Here is a 20,857-nt window from a genome sequence, read left to right on the forward strand (position 1 = left end):
TGTGACATCATAAACTGTAGTAGTCTTCTCGTCCAGCTGTGACTGCGTAGAAACCTCAAAAATTAATAACTTTTGAACGGCATGTACCAATTTCCTCAAACTTCCACTGATGTGTTCTACTGATATTGCTGCATCCACTCAATCCACACGCATAGTAAGGTGAACTTGTCCTTTAAATGTGAAATATGTGTTTTGCAAAAGCTTCACTGGAACACATTTCAATAGGATGAGTTTACAACATTGCATGGTGTCTCATGAGCATCCATTTGCAGGTCTGAAGGAGCGATGGATAGAAAGAATGAATTCATTTTTTCTCATAACACACTTTCCTCAACAAAAGTCTTGCAAAAGGTATATGATATTTCAAGATACATTTACAAGGTGTAACTGAGTACAAGCATCAGTTGTAATACAAAACATGTTGGTGTATTACATCATCACCTTTTGTTATGGTACTACACCAAGCACTGGTGCATTACACCCCACAAGGGTGAATTGCACCTTGAAGTCTTGTTCTGACACCTTGCCCTACACCTGGCATAAGCATAGCTACACTGACGGCTTACCTTGATCCTGTTGACGGCCTCCTGTGCCTGCTGCATGCGGACCTTCTTGGTCGGCTGCTTGGTCGTGACCAGCTGGGTGGAGCCCAGGTAGGCCGCTGGGTAGATAATGCCCCGCCCCAAAGCTGTTTCATCATGAGGGCCACGGGCTGTTGGACAAATAGAGAGAGAGAAGGGGAAAAAGAATACCAAGTTTACTAAGCAAATTGTCATCATCTGACTGCATGGGCTTTAAAACGAGACACAAGAAGTCTACACAATATATTCTACCACAAAATTCTAATACCAAACTTGAATGCTTGCACTTGCAATGACATCCATTTAGTTTTTCGTCAGCGTATTCACTGTATGAGGCCCAGCATTAACTCTGAAAATCTTGAAATGTGTAAATCACATCACCAGGCTGTGTTGTCTTTGCTGTGTGTGCATCTGTGCACAAATACCATCATTTTCTCTACGCCTGATGTTCAACGTGAGATGAACTTTCTTGCAGTTGCAATAGCAGTGCCTGGGATGATCTAATGAATTGTGAAAGCTGACGGCGGGGGCAGACATTTTCACAGTAACAGTGAGAGGCATGCCGGCAAATTATGTCTGCATCTAATGAAAGTTTCTCTACGCAAAAGCCTCCAAATAACAACACACAATACCAAGATGGGAAGTAAAGGGCACATATCAAGCACAGCGACTTAACTACACTGACTCTAGCTAATATGAAGCTTGATCATCTTTATCCTCATGTCAAGCAAGAAACACTCAAAAGTTAAGGGATGGAGATTCTCTAAGACTACCCCCTTTCCCCCCACCCTTAATTCTACTTGCTAGGCAACGCAAGAGGGTATTACAGGCCAACTCAAAATAGCAAGGAGGAAATTGTCTGCACAAAGCTGAGGGTGAATTTCCTGCTCTATCCCCACTTTTCTGGGCCAGTATTTATATACCCAAATGTGATCTGACGGACATGGGGATGCCCATAGAGAGAGAGAGAGAGAGAGAGAGAGATTTTAAAAAAAAAATACATATATACATCTGCTTCATGGTGCATAGCCTAGTCCTCGTTTGGTGGAAGAGAGTGCAATGGATGCACAATTTAACTTGTTGCTGTGGAGATCATTGTCATTTTCCAAAGAGTTTGTGCTCAACATTATGCCGTTCCCACATGAAGTACGGTTAAACAAGGCTGGACGGGTGACCATATCATTTGTCTCTTTACAGTTTCAAGTACAATATCTTGTTTTGACCCTCCCTTCACTCTACATGTCTCTCCTTGTGTTTTCTGCAAGAAAATGCTATGTTACAAGCTAAAAGCATGCCAGAGATATTTGACCCACAGAATTATGTATTTCTACGGATTCCAATGCATTTGAACTAAACAGTTTGACATTCTCGTTCTACAATGTCCTAGCCAGACTACTGTTTGTACAAGTAACTCTGCAATCTTGGATCATTTGTGTATACACACACTCACATACACAAATGACATTTTTGAGACAAAGGAAGACAATATAAAACAAAACCATATAGATTTTTGGGACATCTAATTCACAATCTATGATGATTAACAATACCACCACCATTATGAATGCCAAAAATAGAAAGGTCATGAGTTTAAATGAAATAAGTGAGCACCAACATATTATGAGGAGGAAAAGGGAAAGTATATTCTTGCATATATGGAAATGGGAAAAGAAACAGCAGAGCAACCAAACCCCAAAATAAAACAATGTTCACAACATGGGACAGATCAAAATCAAAACAAGAATGGCTAAAACAAGGATAGCAATTGAAAAGCGAAATGAGAATACAAGGTATACAAATTAAAGACAGAGCCCAGAGAACTAAAAAGATAGATAAACACAAACAGGATGTGACTGAGTGAAAAGGGAGTCCTCTAGAGAATAGAAGATAGAAAAAAAATATGATGCACATTATCACTACAAGAACAGAGAAATGAAAAAGCCACCATTTAAGAAGAAAAAACAACAACAACAAAAGAGACGAACATAACATCAAATCCAAGAATGAGGAAAAAAAAATAAAAAGGCAAAATCATATGAAGTGAGGAGAATCAAGAGGACTGAGGATGAAGAAAGATTTTCATATCCTCTCTAAACAGCATCTTGAGGGGTGGTGGAACGAGCGGTGTTCTCAAGAGTCGTGTATTGCTGTGCGGATGGCGCCTCGTTGTGTGTGAGTCGTAAATGGGTCAATGCATTTGGGCCACATTACTCCTGCATAGCGGACTGACATAACATATTAAATTTCAAATAACACCAAACAAAACAAAAAAAAAAGGAGAGAAAAAAAAAGAGAGTGCAGCATCGTAAAGACAACAACATGATGCTGACATTTATGTCACTGCACTTTCTGAACCTGCCTGATTTTTTGCCACCTTTATTGTGGCCCTTGTTTATTTTGTCCCCTCCCCCTCCCCCCTTGGGGTAAGAATTATTGCCATGGGAAATAAGGTGAAGGGGTGGTTTGCTCACGACACGTAAAAGAAAAAAAAAAGGAGTGTGAAAAAAAGGGTGAGAACAGGAGTGGTAGAAATGTGATATGAATGGGGAAATAAGGAGCCATTGGCACCTTGTGTGATGGTGAGGATGTGTCGCCATCGCCGAGAAACGGCGAAGATTGAATTTGCCAACCATTTTGGGTGAGCCGAGGGACATTGTAGTGACAAGGTTATTCCAAATCATCGCTCGCTGGAATGACTCTACCTGGGACATGATTCAATTGAGACCCCGCCGCATGACACTGGATACATTCATTCACAAAGTGTTGATGCGTGAATTACATCCTTATTGATTTAAGTTGTAGCGGTTTTTTTAAAACAAATTTCATTTTAAATGTCAATTTCACTTTTATGATGACTGAAAAAGAAAGAGTTCTTTATTATGAATATTGTATGTTTACAATGTCAATGTGCAGGACAGCAATTATCAGTTTTACTCAGCAAATGAAGTTGGCACATCAATAATTGTTTTTAACTTTTCTAAGTGGCATGAATATTTTTTGTATTCGACAACATGTTATGACTAAAAAAGAAAACTAGTTGGTATGAAAAGTTGCAAAATAAATAAATGTAGTAACTGCGGTCAGAGTAGTGATGAAAATGTCAGTAATGTTGCATGTGGCAGTAGTAAAGAAGAGGTAGTAGCAGTAGTGGTAGCAAGTAGTAGTTGTCACAGTAGAGGAAGGAGAAGTAGTTGTTGACGTGGTAGCAGCAGTACTTGTTGTCATAGTAGAGGAAGCAGTAGTAGCACTTGTTGTGGTAGCAGCAGATGTGTTGCGTGAAGTGGACATATCTTATGGGAATAAGTTGTGGTCATTAACCATATCACAGTTTCAGTGCAGAAGCAAATGAGGTGATGTCTTATAAGGACATGGCTCTGAACGCACACACGAGCCTTTTAAAATCCACGTTAAGTTTGTCTCGGCCGTGTCCTTGGTAGGAAGAGGAGCAGTTATCGAGGAACCGACGATGATGATACTTTACCGTCGCCGATCCAAGTGCTATGAACAGATGCACCCAGGGCAGTTTACCGTAAATGCCAAGATGTTTATGGCAATCTAATGAAGATGTAGAAGGATGAGTCGGAGCTACCAAAGCAAATGATTTGCCATCGTAATGTCCCCTCAACAAAAGAAATATCGGCTGACTGAATCTCTCCCGTCATGTGAGAGTATTTGGATAGACTCACCTGCCACCTCTCATTTTGAAGCACAGATAAGCATGCATCATCTTTGAGGCTATAAATTTACCATCAGCTTGCCTTGTCAAAGCAGTATATATATACCAGAGATATCTGCATATGTGAAGAGTTTAAGTGCAAAAACCGATATATTCACTTTTATCAACTTGAGATATATGAGATTCAAACTGCTGAAATACAAAGAAAGTAATCAAAATTTATGTGATGGTTTTCATAACATCTTCAAAAATATGTTGTGTAATGAGTGCAGTATCATTAAAAATATTCAATTTTTCTCTATTTGATGATGATTTTACTTAAAAACTCTGAAAATAGTGTTCAACTGTTTTTGCATTCAAATTCTTCATATATAAACTTACCGTCTGACAGTGCGTTATAGCCCTCTGAATAGGTAATGCACTTCATAATGCTGAGCCATTAACCTATCTGCCCATTACATACAAACATGTCTAATTCAAGAGCAAACCAAAGTGACTCACAGAAGTACAGACACACAGATACACACATACAGACACACACATACATACATATACACAGACACACACATACACAGGCACACACAAAAATGCATATTTGTACACCTAATAATGGTTATAAAGGTCTTATCATGCCTTATCATACGATGTACCTTAAGGGAAAACCTGGTATGACTTTATGGGTACAAGGCCCATACACATCCAGGAAATTACGTTGGGATTCTGGAGCTCACATTATCAAAATCCATTCAACATAAGGGACCTACAAAACAGCAATGTGTCCTGAGGCAGGTCTAGGAAAATTGTGCACAGGGATGCCAAAAGGGACATGGACCAAGGGGATGGGTAACTCCACACAGAAATCTCTGTCAACATTGCAAGATTCAATACGGGGTGGTTTGGGCCTCGGGCCTCCCGGCACAGCATCTCTCCATCTTGAATTCATTCCTTTGCACGTTCTCACTCTCCGGCTATCCCCCTGGGCGGGAACCCGATAGGATGGACAGGGTCAGGCATTATAAGTCACCGATAAAGACATCAATTACTGGCCGCAGATTCTCTGTTAACCCCTCCAGAGCCGCGCACCCTCCCCAGAATATGGGGACGAATTTCTTGTCGAGTTCGGCCAATTGGCTGGAAGGATGTGATCGTTCTCCCCTCCTTGCCATCCATATTGCATGGGCTGAAAATGATGAATATTGAAATGATAACGCCGCACTGCGTTATGCCGTTATCGGCATTACAGAATGGGCAGACCCCTCCCCCCCCCCCCCCCCCCCCCACAGCGGTAGATGTTTAATACATTAAGGCATCCGTAGGACCAATATGGAACAGACGGTACGTGCATTTTGAGAGAACATGAGATTTCTTGCCGTGGAATATGTCTGCGGCCTCCCAAAGAACATCTTGGCTTGCTAAACTTCCTTCTCAAATTCCCTTGTACAAAACAGGGGTGACTGTCCGAATGCAGCATCCTTGCATCGTATGCTTGTCATCCTTTTTTTTTTTTTTTTGCAACTTGATGCAAGAGGGAGGTAGATATTAGCAAAACCACATTTATTCCTTTTTTCTCTGTCCCTCTGTCTCTGTGTGTGTGTCTCCCTCTCAGCCTCAAAGCATCTAGCAACCACATTTTCTTCCTGTGTTAAAGGTCAACCTCACATATTAAAAATTAGCTTTCACTTTCAGACTATGTTAGACTACCTACTACAGGCAAACACTAAGAAAATCTGAAAAAAAAAAGAGGAACAGTTTATAAGAAAGAAAAAAACACTGTCAAATCTAACTTACCATTGGGATTCCTTATTACTTGCTACTTCTTTTTTTCAGCACTGAGTGAACCCAATGTTTAATTTAACCTGTTGAGGACAAGTTCCGAGTATACTCGGGCAAGCATCTATGGGAAATGCGTGTTGTAGCAAAATCAAATGGTCCTTAACGGGTTAATGCATATAGCTAACATATTCTGCAAGGAGTACACCCAGGCCAACTGCTATTAAGTTACAAATAAATAGATGACGGATTATTGGACACTGATCTCTTATGGAGTCATATTCTACGAAACAAGCAATTAAGATCATTGTGCCCAACATTTGCCTACACATTACTTTACTGGTACGAGGATAACATATCAACACGGGATCATCTATACCACCTTATCTTTCCATCTTTCTTTTTTTTTCTCTCTCTCTCTCTGTCTATACATCCATCTACATGTCTCACATATCAAGATGTAGTATCTATCTACCCATGTACTATCATACATATATACATACACATACTTATAATACACACACTCATATACTGTAAAAGTGGATATTTTCGCGCGACTAATTTTTCGCGCTTGGCCGGGTAAAAAGAGTTTCGCGTGTTTTTAATTCCATGGAATTAAGACATCAACTACTGGAACATATGGCACGCAAAAATATTCGCGTGCTTTTATTTTTGCGCTAGCTTATGGTTGCGCAAAATGCGTAAAAATCTCTATTTTTACAGTAATATATATATACATACTCATGCATTACAACTAGTGTAAGTTTTTTCCCAGCTACATACTGCACAGGTATCAATTTTAAGATGCAGTCAATCATACATATGTATGACCTGTACAAGAAGGACCCCAAATTGTGCAATTTTCATGACTCTGTGCAATGAGGTTGTGAGAAGTGGGCTGTCATCCAAACAAGGTGCAAGGCAACCATTTTGGTTTCGGGGTGTAATATCCCTGCACCCATGAGAATTATTATATAATTCAAAGGGTAGTTAACACCTCTGGTACACCCCATCGCCCCCCCCCCCCCCCCCAAGCTGGTTCCTAGACTTGCTGTTATCACACCCCTCCTTTCTGGACGAGATGCTGCTTGATGGAGAGTGCCTGGGGAGCGAAGATGGGGAAAAAAAGAGGCCAGCGCGTCATTCCAATGCCACCTGTCCCTGATACGGGAAGAACCGTGACAACGGGGTCTGGATGCGTATCGTGTTGCCAGTGGGGCATGCAATGGGCCACAGGAGTGATAACGTGAATGCTGCCTTGCTCCATACTCACTCACCGAATGACTGGTAAGAGGGAACTCTCCACTGCATGCAGTGGGAGATATATGGCAGCAAAATGAAAATCTTGAAGTGGTCACCTACTTTGCATTCCAAATTTCGACATTTATGATGGACACCATGCAGCACGGCTGTACATTTTCTAGTGATGCAAAATTCTTTGAAGATCAGGAGATGATGCACCATGAAGACAGAAACTTGTCTACTTGACCTAACATTTAAAGCATATATGAACTTTCACAAAAATCTGCATTAACTGTTCACAGTGATAATTGTTTCCTGCCTACAGAAAGACTACTTAATCACCATTGCTATGAATAAGCTCAAGGTCTTGTCTTTGTTGCTCTACACATTCTGCTATTATATTTTTTTTGCTCAGTATATCAATATTCCACCTGCTTCTTTAAAAAAAAAAACAATTATAGACCAGTTTAGCATAGCAATAGCACCCAATGAGATCATCTTGAGCAGAGATTAGTTTTTAATACAAAGTTGGTTTTACATGGCTTCAAGCTGATCATCTGAGAGTTAGCACACATGAACAACTCTCATCTCTTTTTCATATTACCCATCATTCCAGACGTTTCTTACATTCATTCTCTCTTGACCTTTTCATAAAGCAAATTTTGAACATGTGAACAAACAACTTTTGTATATAAGGAGTGCACTGTGGAGAAGTTGTCTTTTTTCCTTCTGTTCTCCAAGACAGAAAATGTCATGTATTGCTCCACGACAAACTGGTCGAACAAATATTTCCTAACCCAGATTTCTGTTCTGGGGGAAGATAAAAAAAAAGTAGCATCCCCAGTTCAAATACATCTAACACTAACTCCATCACACTCAATGTTTGACAAGTGCTTCTTAGACGACCAAAATCGATATGCACTCAAGCTTGTCCATCCCCCACCCCCTCGTGTTTCTGCTGGATAAAATATGTTGAAAATGATGTGTGCGTGTGTGTGTGTGTGTGTGTGTGTGTGTGTGTGTGTGTGTGTGTGTGTGTGTGTGAGTGTGTGCATTTGCATGTGTATATGTATATCTGTGTGTGTGTATTTGTGTGTCTGTGTGTCTGTGTAAGAGACAGAGAGGAATAGATTGATGGTGAGAGGCGAAACCAGAACTCCCAAATGGTTGTACATCCTCTCCAAATGGGTTGAGGTGTTGTCATATTCCCTAAAGCTCCTCCTTTTTTTGGGCAGGCATCAAATCATTATAATCAACTTGTAAATGTGCCACTACCCCCCAATCCTGGTTTGGAGCCCCTCGTGCCATTAGCGAACCTTATCTCCTGTCCAGTCTCCTTGCTCCTACAATTCCAGGATGCTGGTCACCATGGCAACAGGGGAAGGTCAGAATAGGCGTATCATGTAGACAGCAAGAAGCCATTAATCGACAGATCCACAGTGCTGTCAGGTACCAGGAGAACCCAATCCTTCTTAACACGCAGCAAGTAATGCTGAGCTGATTAATCGAACACTTGACACTCGGCAAGGCAATAAGACACTCTCTCCACCGCATTTTTCAATCACTTCCATGGTCTACCAGGAATTACCTCCAGGTAATCTCTAAATAACAGGTCTGAATCATAAGAATGACTTTCCAACCACTGCTTAGTGCCTTCTCTTAAGTCATTCATTTCTCTGAAATTCACAGAAACTCCCTCACCCTATCCCCCCATCTCCCCCCCCCCCCCCCCCCCCCGAAATCTGCTTTCTGTACCCCATGGGATAGATCTGGGTTAAGCATCCTCATAATCACGGGGAGAGGCCTGTTTTCTGTCTTCATATCTAAAGACAGCACAATTTTGAATATGCTTTACTTGGGACTTACGGATGTGCAGTTTTGAAAAATATACATGTCACACTGTCTCCCTCCCTCCCCCCTCCTCTCTCTCTCTCTCTCTCTCTCACACACACATACAGTATACATTTATTCACATACAAATATATATGTATGTATGTATGTATGTATGTATGTATGCATAACTATGTGGGCGCCAGTATATGCAGTGTATTTGTTTTTCTTGCTATATACAATTCCATGAATATCGTGCAGCTCACACCATCCTTTCTTCTGTTTCTAAGAAATGACAAAGGTGAAAATCATCCTTTGGGGTGCTTGAAGTACAGAAATCAGTCTTAAATCAAAGTTTTGATACACTCATTACACTCATTTAATAGCTGTACAGACAGACCTCGACGCGAACCTATGACACACAGAGATGTATGATATCTCAGTTGCCTGTAATCTGTTCAGAGAACAATAGCAAACGAAAATACTTGCCAGCTAATAATTACCACCCATTTAGGGTCATTTGGGAATTGTACCTGCCTCTAGCCACAAATGTCTACAGCGAGAGATGCGCGGGAGAAAGCTAACCAGATGAATTGACGTTGATATTTTCATTTGCGGAAGCCACTGCACGCAGCATGTGTGATGATGAGAAACACAAGAGACAGAGCATTCTCAAAAGTAGCAAACCTATATGTCATTTCATATCTCGTACACATATTCCACATTGTTTATGTAGTAGTACAGATTTCACAGCAAACTTGACACAATTACATACAGTAGGTAGATAAATGATATTATTCATCTCAAATTTGTTTGATGCAATAAAGGCATGAGTCAATACACTATGCTGATTAAAACTGTATTGAACATTGTTTCAATGTACACAAAGAACCACGTATCATGTTGTATGTAGGCAGACAAACTGCATCAAACTCTCTCCAGCTTAAAACAAACAGATAACAAACAAAAACCAGCTCCAGTAACTAATAATAATAATGATAATGTTACTACTACTACTACTACTACTACTACTACTACTTCTACTACCAATGATTATAATAATGACAATAATAATAATAATAATGATAATAACACTAATAAAAATAATGATAATGATATCACTATTATTATTATTATTATTATTATTATTATTATTATTATTATTATTATTATTATTATTATTATTATTATTATTATTATTATTATTATTATTATTATTATTATCATCATCATCATCACCATTATTAGTATCATTACTACTACTACTACAACAACAACAGACTCTTATAAATGCCCTCTGGCATGCACTGTATTTCAATTTTGAGGTTCTATTTTATACTCTGCTCACTCTCTCTCCCTCTCTCTCCCTTTTCCTTTTTAGTATCTTCAGGGTAATCAAGCCTAATGGCCTTTTGCCACAAATGGCTACTAACAAGCACACGCATTTGTAGCATTGCTTTGGTGCCCGTGCCATTGATTCAAAGTGGTTGTCGGATCACCAATGGCAGTGGCTTGCAGCAGCATAGGGTGTACAGGGAAAAGGATAAGGGAATAGAAAGGGGGGTGGGGCAGAGGAATATGACTGACTATATGAATGAACAAGTGGTATCTCTTCTCCCGCCATCCTGCATAGGAAATTGCTTTCCTTCATTCAAATACAACAGCAGGATCTGTGCTGCCTTCCATCAAATCAACCCGACATGGATGGATTTATATTTGGTGGCCTTTCTTTCTTTGTCTTTTTTTTCTTTGTCTTTTTTTTTTTAAAGACTGCAGCAGGGCTTTGCTTGCAAGTTGTAGGGCAAATGAAATGTTTTTCGACAAGGAATCCCTCCCCTCAGGGATGGGAGCTATACGTTGTCAGAGATTGCCATAGTGCCTAATAGATATCATGATGAAACCCATGCGTGTCATATGCCTAAATAAATATGGAGCTCCTTCGACTATCAACTCATTCACTGGCAGAATACAAAGGTACATCACTACACAGAACCTTCATATAAAGATTCACCATGCTATAAATCGTAGCTTACACAGGGAATAAAGCATGAGATATGTATACTCAGTACCATGCTATAAATTAGAGCTTGGAGAAGAAGTAAAGTAGAAATATATTGCATACCAAGACACTTCTCATCTGATTACTGGAATGATATTTGCAATTGTGTGCTCATAAAATAAGTGTGTTTCCATTATAATCTGAGGATGTTGACCAATGAAGACAGAGTTGTCACTATGTCCAAAATGAATATTATGATATACTTCCTTGTTTATATTCTATTTGGTAGCTACATTATATCTCAACCACTGTTTTGGCATGGTGAAATTCTGTAACTCTTTGGAAGGTTGTCTGGATGCAAAATCTATCCTGAAAGTTATTGGGGGAAAAAAATGATGCTATATCTTTTTCCTGACGTTATAAGGATGTATGGAAGGGTTGAGGTGGGGTATGGGATCTTTTATTATAGCTATAGCCCATACTCTGGCTGTTCACCCACATCCATCCATGTCCCACAATGAGCCTCACAAATGAAGCATTAGTGTGTGACAAAAGGAAGGTCTTGCCACGCTAATGAGATGGACTACAATCGTCTTGCGGCCTCAACGCGTAATTGCAGCTAATAGCTTCGGAGCACGGAGGAGAGCGAGAGAGCGCTCGCGCGAGAGAGCGCTCGCGCGAGAGAGGGAGACAAAAAGTCATGTACAACATGCTGCGATGTCTGAGCACAAACAGAGGTCACCATCAGGGGAGCTTCACAACATTTGGATTAATCTGGGTTTGGAGGCACACTGATAAATAATGAAGTGACATTTTAATTATGATATGAAGATGATCATCATCATCATTATGAACATGTGACTGCAGTAAGCAACTGAGTATGTAGTTGCACAGACAAAAGCCCAGCACAACAATGAGTTTTTGCAGGCTTAGCACACTCGTCAGAATCATGGTTTGATAAATAGTTGATAACCATGAAATTTCATACTCACAAAGTAAGTGAAGAGCAGTAAAACAGAAACATCATATCAACACCTATATTCTTCAATTCTTTCTTGAAATATCTTGTTGCTTTGACAGTCATTTTTTTTTAATCATTAATGAATGTAGACAAATTGGGGTGGGGGGGGGGGATAGTCCAAGGAATGCTCTGTCTTCCCATCATTCCTTTCACCACCTTTTCTCACATCACCAGCTGTATATCTGAATTTCAATCAGTCAGAATGTATCCCCTTCCTCACAAAATTGGCAACTCTCTCTCTCTGTGTCTGCCGGCTTGGCGAGGAATTTTGATAAGTCAACTGTCAAACAGGATATGCATCACCTGTACCGTGGAACAGTGATGGAGCACAACAAATAGAAATCTTATCGACTTGCTGTAACATGACGACAAAGTGCATTCAACATTTTTTTTTCTCAAAAAAACAAAACAAAAAACAAAAAAACAAAACAAAAGAGAAGATTCCAAGCATTATCTTTCCCAGCCAAAGTAAACCCTACCAGTTTATTTTCAGCATGAAAAATGAACAGAACAGAACTAAACAGAAACTGTTTTTTGAGTTGCTGTAATGCGACAAGGTACTTTTTTTTTTGGTTCAAATTTAAAGATTAAAGGGATTTCATATTTCTAAGTTTGAGTACGAGCTGCCACTTCATTTCCTGCAAGCAAATTTAGTGAGGTTCTCTATGGCACACAAGCTCTCCATTCTCAAATTACCGGTAGCCATTCTCATTTGGAGCAAAATCACATTTCAATCTTACAATTATTTTTTGGAAAGTTTGTGGTTTCGTTACCACAGTGAAATGTAGAACACACAGTATCCATTCTGCGCACGATTTGCGTAAAACTTGTAGAGAATGCATTATCAATGTACAGTGTATTCCACTCACAGAGTGGGGAACATGTACCACACCACTGGAGCTGGCAAGGGGCCTTCCATGACGCGTGTACATGGGATTTATCATTAGCTGTCGGTAGTACAGGCATTCTATAGGACTATAGAGAGACTGGACGGGACATTTGATCTACGTGCCATGTGGTAAGACAATCCAGCTACAGCCTAACAGACATTTCCTCCGTCAGTCCATTACAGACTATGACAGTTTCGCTGCGGTGGATTTCCCAGAAGGCATGTTGCACTAAACTGTGCAAGGTTGCTGATCACACGTGACCAGAATCCCGTATTCTCCCCTGAATATTAGCTATGTCACTGCAATCGAGTGAGAGGAAACACTATTTTCAGCCATACACGAATTTTTGGCATACTCGTAAGCAAACAAGCACTCAAAGACATAACTACAGGATAATCACACTGAGATGTGAACACAATTGGAATTGCCACTATGGCTGTACCAGGGAGGTGTGCCACCTCCCTGGCTGTGCCTACATCACTACACTGTATATAAGTCCATGACATTGGTGCAGGAAAAATGGAGTTCTCCATTCATTTTGCATCTTCATCCACACACAAAGAGAAGGTACTTCAATTCATAATCACCTCCCGGTCTCTTTCTGCACTTGTACTTTAATGTGTAGTTGTCGCTCGTTTTCAACATGTCCAGCGGGTGAACTTCAAACTCCTGAGCTAGCGCCAAAGTTTTACACACACTGTCCCCATTTCCTCAGTGTCAAAGGTACTGAATGTGCAACACAGATGTCAGGTTCCTCACTCGCTGGTTACAAGGAAAACATCTGGTCGACACAGGCAAGCATGAAGGCAATCCTAAGCAAGAGTTGATGTATGGCGTAAGGGAGATTCCCACACAAGAGAAATACATGCACAGTTTGGCCAAATTTCAGCTCCAAACCAACACAGTGCACAGACATACATACACACACACATGCACATCAGATACAGTGAAAGTCGAGGAAGTAGCAATAGTCCCACTTAGTGAGATAGTTGTGATTCAACAGAACGCTTCCTCTAAGACGGACACAAAACAAAACACATTGTACAGTGTTTCCATAACGCTGCAGAAGATCTCACGATCACAAGTCAACGTCTCTGACACAGGAAGTTCACGCTGCCCACGTGACACACGCCACTCTGATCTTTGAAAGTAGTTCCTGCCTAGTCTTTGATCAAGACTACTGGTGAGCAACAAACTGCACAATGCTCCTGTCTGCTTCATAGCTCCTTAGCCGACAGATTCACCCTGTACACTGAAGTTGTTTAGATATATTCAGGACAGCACTGACAGAACTTTGCAAAGTTCAAAACAAAAACATGTATTTCGATAAATGGTAAATATGACACTTACAGAATGTTCCTGTCAAATTTCAACTCACAGTAACTGTACAACTTTTCAACCTTCACAAGCATAGTACCAGATCCACTCAAAAGAACAACAACAACAACAACAACAACAACAAATCACACTTAATTCTGTAAATGTGCAACTACCGTACTTTTAAAGGCACATGGTCCCGGTGTTTTAGTCAATGCATACGCGGGCGCACAGCGCAAGTTTCGTATAGAGACCTACACTATCAACTCCTCTTTAGCGCTTACGCTTTGGCCCATTTCCCCGAGTCCGAAGAAGTACGATCCACTGTAGTCAGTGGTCCGATCACAGTTCGGCTCATGATTCGGCTGCGGGGGATGGCAGCTTTAGCAAACTTCTTTTGTGATGTCATACTAAGAAGCACATAAGCAGGCTTCCTGGCATCACTACAGACTGCGTGACGCGCAGAGAAGAAAACGAAGGCAATGTTACCTCGCAACACCTACACGATTTACTCTTGATGACAGCTCAACTTCGGCAATCTTCGTATCATGCTAACGGTGATCGGCAGTATCATCCAACAGCACCCTCTAACCCACCGGGACTATGCGCCTTTAAAAGACATTTATGTTTACTCTACTTCATCTTCCGGCAAGCTCTAGAACATCATCAGGGAGATTTGATCAAAGGACAAAATTTGTACAATGTCAAGGATAAAAAGAAAGAAAAAAGGTGGCTGTTACCAAGGTTACATCCTTTCTCACCTCCACCAGGTCGTTTCCTGCACTTGTACCTCAGGGTGTAGTTGCCCTGTGTGCGCAAGGCCTTGGAAGGCACTGGTTTCTGCCAGGGCAGGGGTTTGTTCTCGCCCCCCTCCTCCTCCTCCTCCTCCTCTTTGCTCTTCTTCACACTCCCACCACCTCCTCCATCTCGTTTGGACTTGCGGCTGACGCCATCGTCCAGGCAACCGTCCTTATTGTTAACACTTGGGATCTCCCTCATGGGAATCACCTCATTGGCACTCATGGCTGGCATGCTGCTGGAATGGTGGTTAGCCGGTGTTTGTCAGCTGGTGTCGCCGCGGTCTGCGCCCACGACAACCTCGGCCCAGCGGCCCTCCACCTCCCCTATTTGCTTGAGTACTGCTGGCACATTGCCGACGAGCAGGCCAGCTATCGGTGCGACTCTAGAAAACATGTAGGCCTCCACGAATCTTGGTTAAAAATATCCTTTCATTCCACAGCTTGTTTCCACTTGAATGATGATTCCGTTTATAGAGTTCACTGTATGTCAAGAGCAGACCTAAAATTTGATATCATCAAATTACCCATTAGGATGCAAACTGCTGCCCAAACACTCTGGTAGAAGACTGCGGTGAATCACAAGTGATGGGTAATATATCCAAAAATGTATATTTCCAAACCGAAATATGTGACATCCATCTCTATTTTCCACTAGACTCTCACTGGTTAACGGGCATGTTAGATCTGGAGGAACTCCTTATCATCACATCTTCAAGGGAGAAAGCAATCCAAATTCATCAACACGCTGCTATGAATGCTCTTCCAAAGATACGATCCACCAATCACTGACAATGGCACCTCCTCCATTATAGTGACAAGTACTGCGATATCACACATCGCAACTGAAATGCAGGTTTATCTCTCACCGAAGCTCATGCCTCAAAAGCAGACATAGAAAAGACGAAAAAAAAAAAACACACCGCTCCAAATTAACAGGGATGGGATGAAAAGGGCGAGTACACAGGCAACACTCTTTTCCTAATCATCCAAGGTATCATTTTCCTCTCAGAAAGTCTCAGAAGCCTGTGTCACCACTTCCTCATTCCATGGACGCATCGCAGCGCAATGTTTCAGAACTGAGCCACCATCTGAGAGCTATACTCATCCACGGCATCCCTATTACACACTCACACACACACACACACACTGTGCCATCTCTCCCTCTTTCACCCTCTCTTCCTCTCTCACTTCTAAGCCCTTCTCTCCACACAAGCACGCGGACGCAGCTGAAAGCTTTTTTGGGGGAATACGTGCACACACTCTATAACCCCCAGCGCTACTCCGCATCTGTCCTGCCCCTCCCGTAGGAGATGCGCTACGCCCCGAACCACGGATGGGCGCGAGCGGGGATGGTGGGGCATTGGATGCACCGATAACAATGTTGGCTGCGATGTCGTCGATGAATAATACAGCTGCACTGACAGTGGCATCAGAGCGCAGTGATAAGAAATGGACTGCATTAGGGTGAGAGCGGAGTGTCAAAAGGAGTTGGGGTGCTGGACCGTTGCTGTCCAGTGACCCCTCCCCCCCCTCCCTTTCTCTTTCCCCTTCTCTTTCCCCTTCTCCCCTGTAATAATGGCAGCAAGATTCAAAAGAGAAATTTTGCATGGTTCATTTTCGTATGTTCACACCACTTGCCATATATGACACAGAGAACCCCCTCCGACTACTCCCATCGTAAGTCAATTAATTCATGGACTGATTTAAAACCCTCTTGCGCTAATCGATGTTGGAGTAAAGACTGGTGGAAAACCGAATGACTCACTTTCAGCCTTGAATATTTTCCTTTCACTCACTGCACTTTAGCACACAGGTTTGCACTTAAACAGAAAAGGGGGAGTCTGCAATAGATGAAGCAACTGGTTGCATGTAACTATAATATGATGGCTTCACAACTCGTGCTAAAGAAGAAGTTGTTGTTGTCTTTATTACCTTGAGTCTGTACAGAAATCAGAAGCCTGAAGTATTGATATTTCTTAAATGTCAGTGTGATTTCAAGGGGTTCCTGGTAGATTGTAGTGGCAGATAGAGTGCTGTGGAGAGGAGCTTACAAGAATTTGTCACTTGATGGTTTGTGAAGTGGTGCAGAAAGCGAGAGTGTGAGTGTGTTGTGAAAACATTCTGAATACTGTCCTTTCTATAAAGGGTACCTATGTCAGGGCTAAGATTTAAAGCTTAGAGGAATGGAAGTGTTTAGAAAGAAAAAAACAAATCAAATGGCAAAAGACTAAAGTACAATGACTGGGTAAATATAGTATCATAATGAATGCTGTTCTTCAAAACTCTGTTTTTCTTTGACCAACATCAATGGGAGGCATAAAAATTGACCAATATTTCAATCACACAATTGGGTTTGCCTCAGCTGACTTCATCCCACTGTGCAGCAGTCATGAATAAATACTTTTCAATTTCCCATCACAGATACCATCTGAATCTGCATTAAAAAAAAAGGCCTACTGTACACCATGACACTAAAAACAACACAAACATCAACAAAACTGTTCTTCAAATAGCACTATGAACTGATTCGAATTGATTTATAAGGCATTTAAATCTAACAACCATAAACTAAGTATGAACTCCATAGTTTTGCATGATGTCAGCTCCCATCTTTTCCCATACAATTTTGAATTACTTTGAACATTCCATTTTCCCTTTCTTTAATTTGCTACTTTGGCAAGCATGAAAAATAAATGTGTACTACTCCTAATATCAATAAACATGTCTTAATGCTGTTAAAAAGTTTTAACCTTAACTTTAAAAAATCAAAAGACACATTTAAAGTGCTTTTGATATTTACTGGAATTCATATTTTCAGTTTCATAAATTGCTGCTGCATTCTCTCTGTCTCAGAATTGTCTTTAGCTGACAGGTACATGTGGTTTATAGACCATCTGCAACTTTTTTGTATTCCTTGGTGGGCACCGCTCTTGCGAAACCATCTGCACAATGGATCTCATCCCTAAATCATCTTGTGCCAAAAATACCAGACCAAGAGATGTAGTGAGACATGAGGAGGATGAGTGAGATAAGAGGAGGCAGAAATATACGAATTAGGAGATGGTACAAAACGGAAGGATGGTAGTTTACGCCAGAAAGATGCCTGCTACGGTGAGATGCGCCCCTCCAAAATTTGTGTCTGCGGTGACAACGAGAAACAACGGCACCGGAACGACGCAGATGAATTTGTCTGTACTAATGCCATCACACTGGTGCATGGCATGGCAGAAGGCTTTAAGAAGCTTAGCTTTCCGAGCCACTCTCCTGTCTAAATGTCTCTCCTTGGATCTTATCTGAATGCTTCATCAGGCAAAATGATACGGTGCCTTCACTTTGTAATTTTGCCTGGCTCGCTTACTCTTGCGCTCAATAAGAGGCATTGATGTTTATACTGCTTATCATCTGTATGTCATTCTTCCCTTGAATTTATGATGGCCCTAGGAAAAGCAGCAGCAAAGTATAATATTTTCAGTACAGAAACATACAAAGGCATATCATCTCCTAGGGCCTTTTTTTTTTCTTTTATGACAGCCAAAAAGATTCTAACAGTATCATATTTTGGTCGCCTGTTGTATACACAGAAAGCCATTACCCGTTTGATAAGCATCCATCATCTCGATTTCTCTTTCAACCGCATCTGGTGTTTTCATTCTACTGTCTCCTCTTCTATACCCACCCATCCTCCTCTATGACTTCTACATTATGTATTTTACATACCTCTCAACCAAGATCCCCCCTTCTCCTCCATCTCACCCAATTCTATTTTTGCTGTCATTCCAACCTTCTTTCATCCCGACTCCTATTTCCTCTCCTCCCTTCTTCTTTTCTGGCTCATTCTTCATCCCATCCTTCCCTCAAATGCTGGTTCCCCTAGACAACTTCCTTTCTCCCATCCACCTTCTCCAATCTTTCCTTCCACCCTTTCCCACATCCAATCCATTCCTCCTCAACCTGCCTTATCCCAATGCCGCCTCTTTCTCTAACTCAATCCCTATCGCTCAAGTAACCCTCTCTTCAATCCTTTTCCTTTTCCACTTGCCCAGTTTTCTACTCTAGTTCCTTTTTACTCACTCCAAAACTTCCTATCCCAACCCTTTTCATAATCTACCCCACTTTTAAAGGCATAATTTACCCTTTGCAGATGAAACAAAAACCCAGCATTAGTGCTTCAAAATAGTTCTAAAATGTGAGTTAGGGATAGAAACGAGCAATGTAAAAATTTGAACCAGTATAATCGATGTTAAATATTGTGAAATCTACAACATGGGAACAATAGTTATTATAAAAATGTTTCCAGACTAAACCGTCTACAGTTAAGGTTTAATGAGAAAAATAGTGATATCTCCTTATATTTTAGGCTTTATTGCAAAAAATTTATATGGTAGGATGTTTTATAATACCACTGACCTACACACATCAAAAGTGTGTGAACATTTTTTAAATCACTGCTCCCAAAGGTAAACAGGACCTTTAATCTTCTATGGTGGGGAATTTGAAAGACGATTTTAGTACATCATCAAGTGCTCCTTTCTTCCTACTTAATCCTTCTATGGCTTTATCTAACTCATCGACTGCCTTTTAATCTCTACTTGATCCCACTTCCCTCTTGTCTTGCTCCTCTTTTTGTCCTTTCCTCTATCCAAAACCTCCATATATATTTTTTTTTGATATCAGAACATTTTAGTTTGAAATTATTTAAAGTTCAAGTCCTCCATCTTAATCCCCTTTCCACTGCTTGTATTCTCTATACCTTGCCTTTAACCCCACTAACTCCCATCTGCATCCAGATATAGATGTCCCTCCCTCCTCCCTATTAATATAAGGAGTTTGAAGGATGAATCAAGAAATTAGTCAGTACTCATCTCCCCCTCCATTCCCACTCCTCTTCATCATTGCTTTTAATCCCTGCCGACGTACAATGTAGGTTGTAAACGGGGTTGGAGCGCTCGTCTCGAGTAGAGCCCCCGCATTTGACGATGCGGGAATGCGAACATACCTTCAATGCGATGATAGCTTTGCAGGGCTATCAAAACGGAGCCGGCTCGAGAAGTGATACATGCCTTGAGCTCGGACTTTGTGACATGGATGCCTGCTATTCAGATTGACCTTTTCTTCTTCTTTGCTGCGGAGTTTCCACTCCTCTGTGCGCAGCAGAATGCATGAATCCTAGTTAAGATGTTTACAGCAAGTTAAAGGATCCACCGGATAAAATCAAGTTGTTTGTTTTTATACTTTCAAAATTCCCACAAAAATGATGATAAAAATGATTCTAAGATACTGCAGGATAACAGCCCTGTATTCCAAGTCTCAGGTCACACTATAAATCGATATGACAGTGAGAAATCAAAATACAGGGAGACTATAGAGCTTCTTTTTTATCTAAAACTTGTCACGGCATCTTTTTATGGGCATAGGATGCAGGAGCCTAATTATATTCATCCTCCACAGATTTCACAGACTTCACATCCTGCACTCCAATCGAATCCTTCGAACACTGGAACTCCCCACCTCCCCCTCCCCCCCCCCAAAAAAAAAGAGAGTTATCATTAACAAAATACAAATGGACTATCTGTAAACAAAATTTTCATTCTTTTGCTATGCAAAGCCAGTATATCATCTTTAATAAGGACCACAAAAAAAAGATATCCTGTAGCCCATGAAAACATAAACATTGTCGGTAACGAATGTACATGTATCTTCCAGCAGTCACTTATCAAGTGATCAACAATCA

At 41.0% G+C, this 20,857-nt stretch overlaps 1 protein-coding gene across 2 annotated transcripts in view; it reads right to left on the reverse strand.

Moving 5' to 3' along the window:
* Positions 1-447: 447 nt before the first annotated feature.
* Positions 448-20,857, reverse strand: part of LOC139719150 (uncharacterized) — a 139,449-nt gene continuing 119,039 nt past the window's right edge. Inside the window, exon 5 of one of the 2 annotated variants that reach the window (XM_071630585.1) lies at positions 448-688. In XM_071630585.1, the coding sequence (XP_071486686.1) occupies positions 456-688 (233 nt within the window). In that variant the 3' untranslated portion in view covers positions 448-455. Of the gene's footprint in view, positions 713-20,857 lie in introns of both variants that reach the window. The other variant, XM_071630584.1, reaches the window with a different exon arrangement.

This window comes from Diadema antillarum, unplaced genomic scaffold, assembly GCF_040938485.1.
Source record: "Diadema antillarum isolate AM-2024a unplaced genomic scaffold, OU_Dant_1.0 scf00000105, whole genome shotgun sequence".
Classification (NCBI taxonomy): domain Eukaryota; kingdom Metazoa; phylum Echinodermata; class Echinoidea; order Diadematoida; family Diadematidae; genus Diadema; species Diadema antillarum.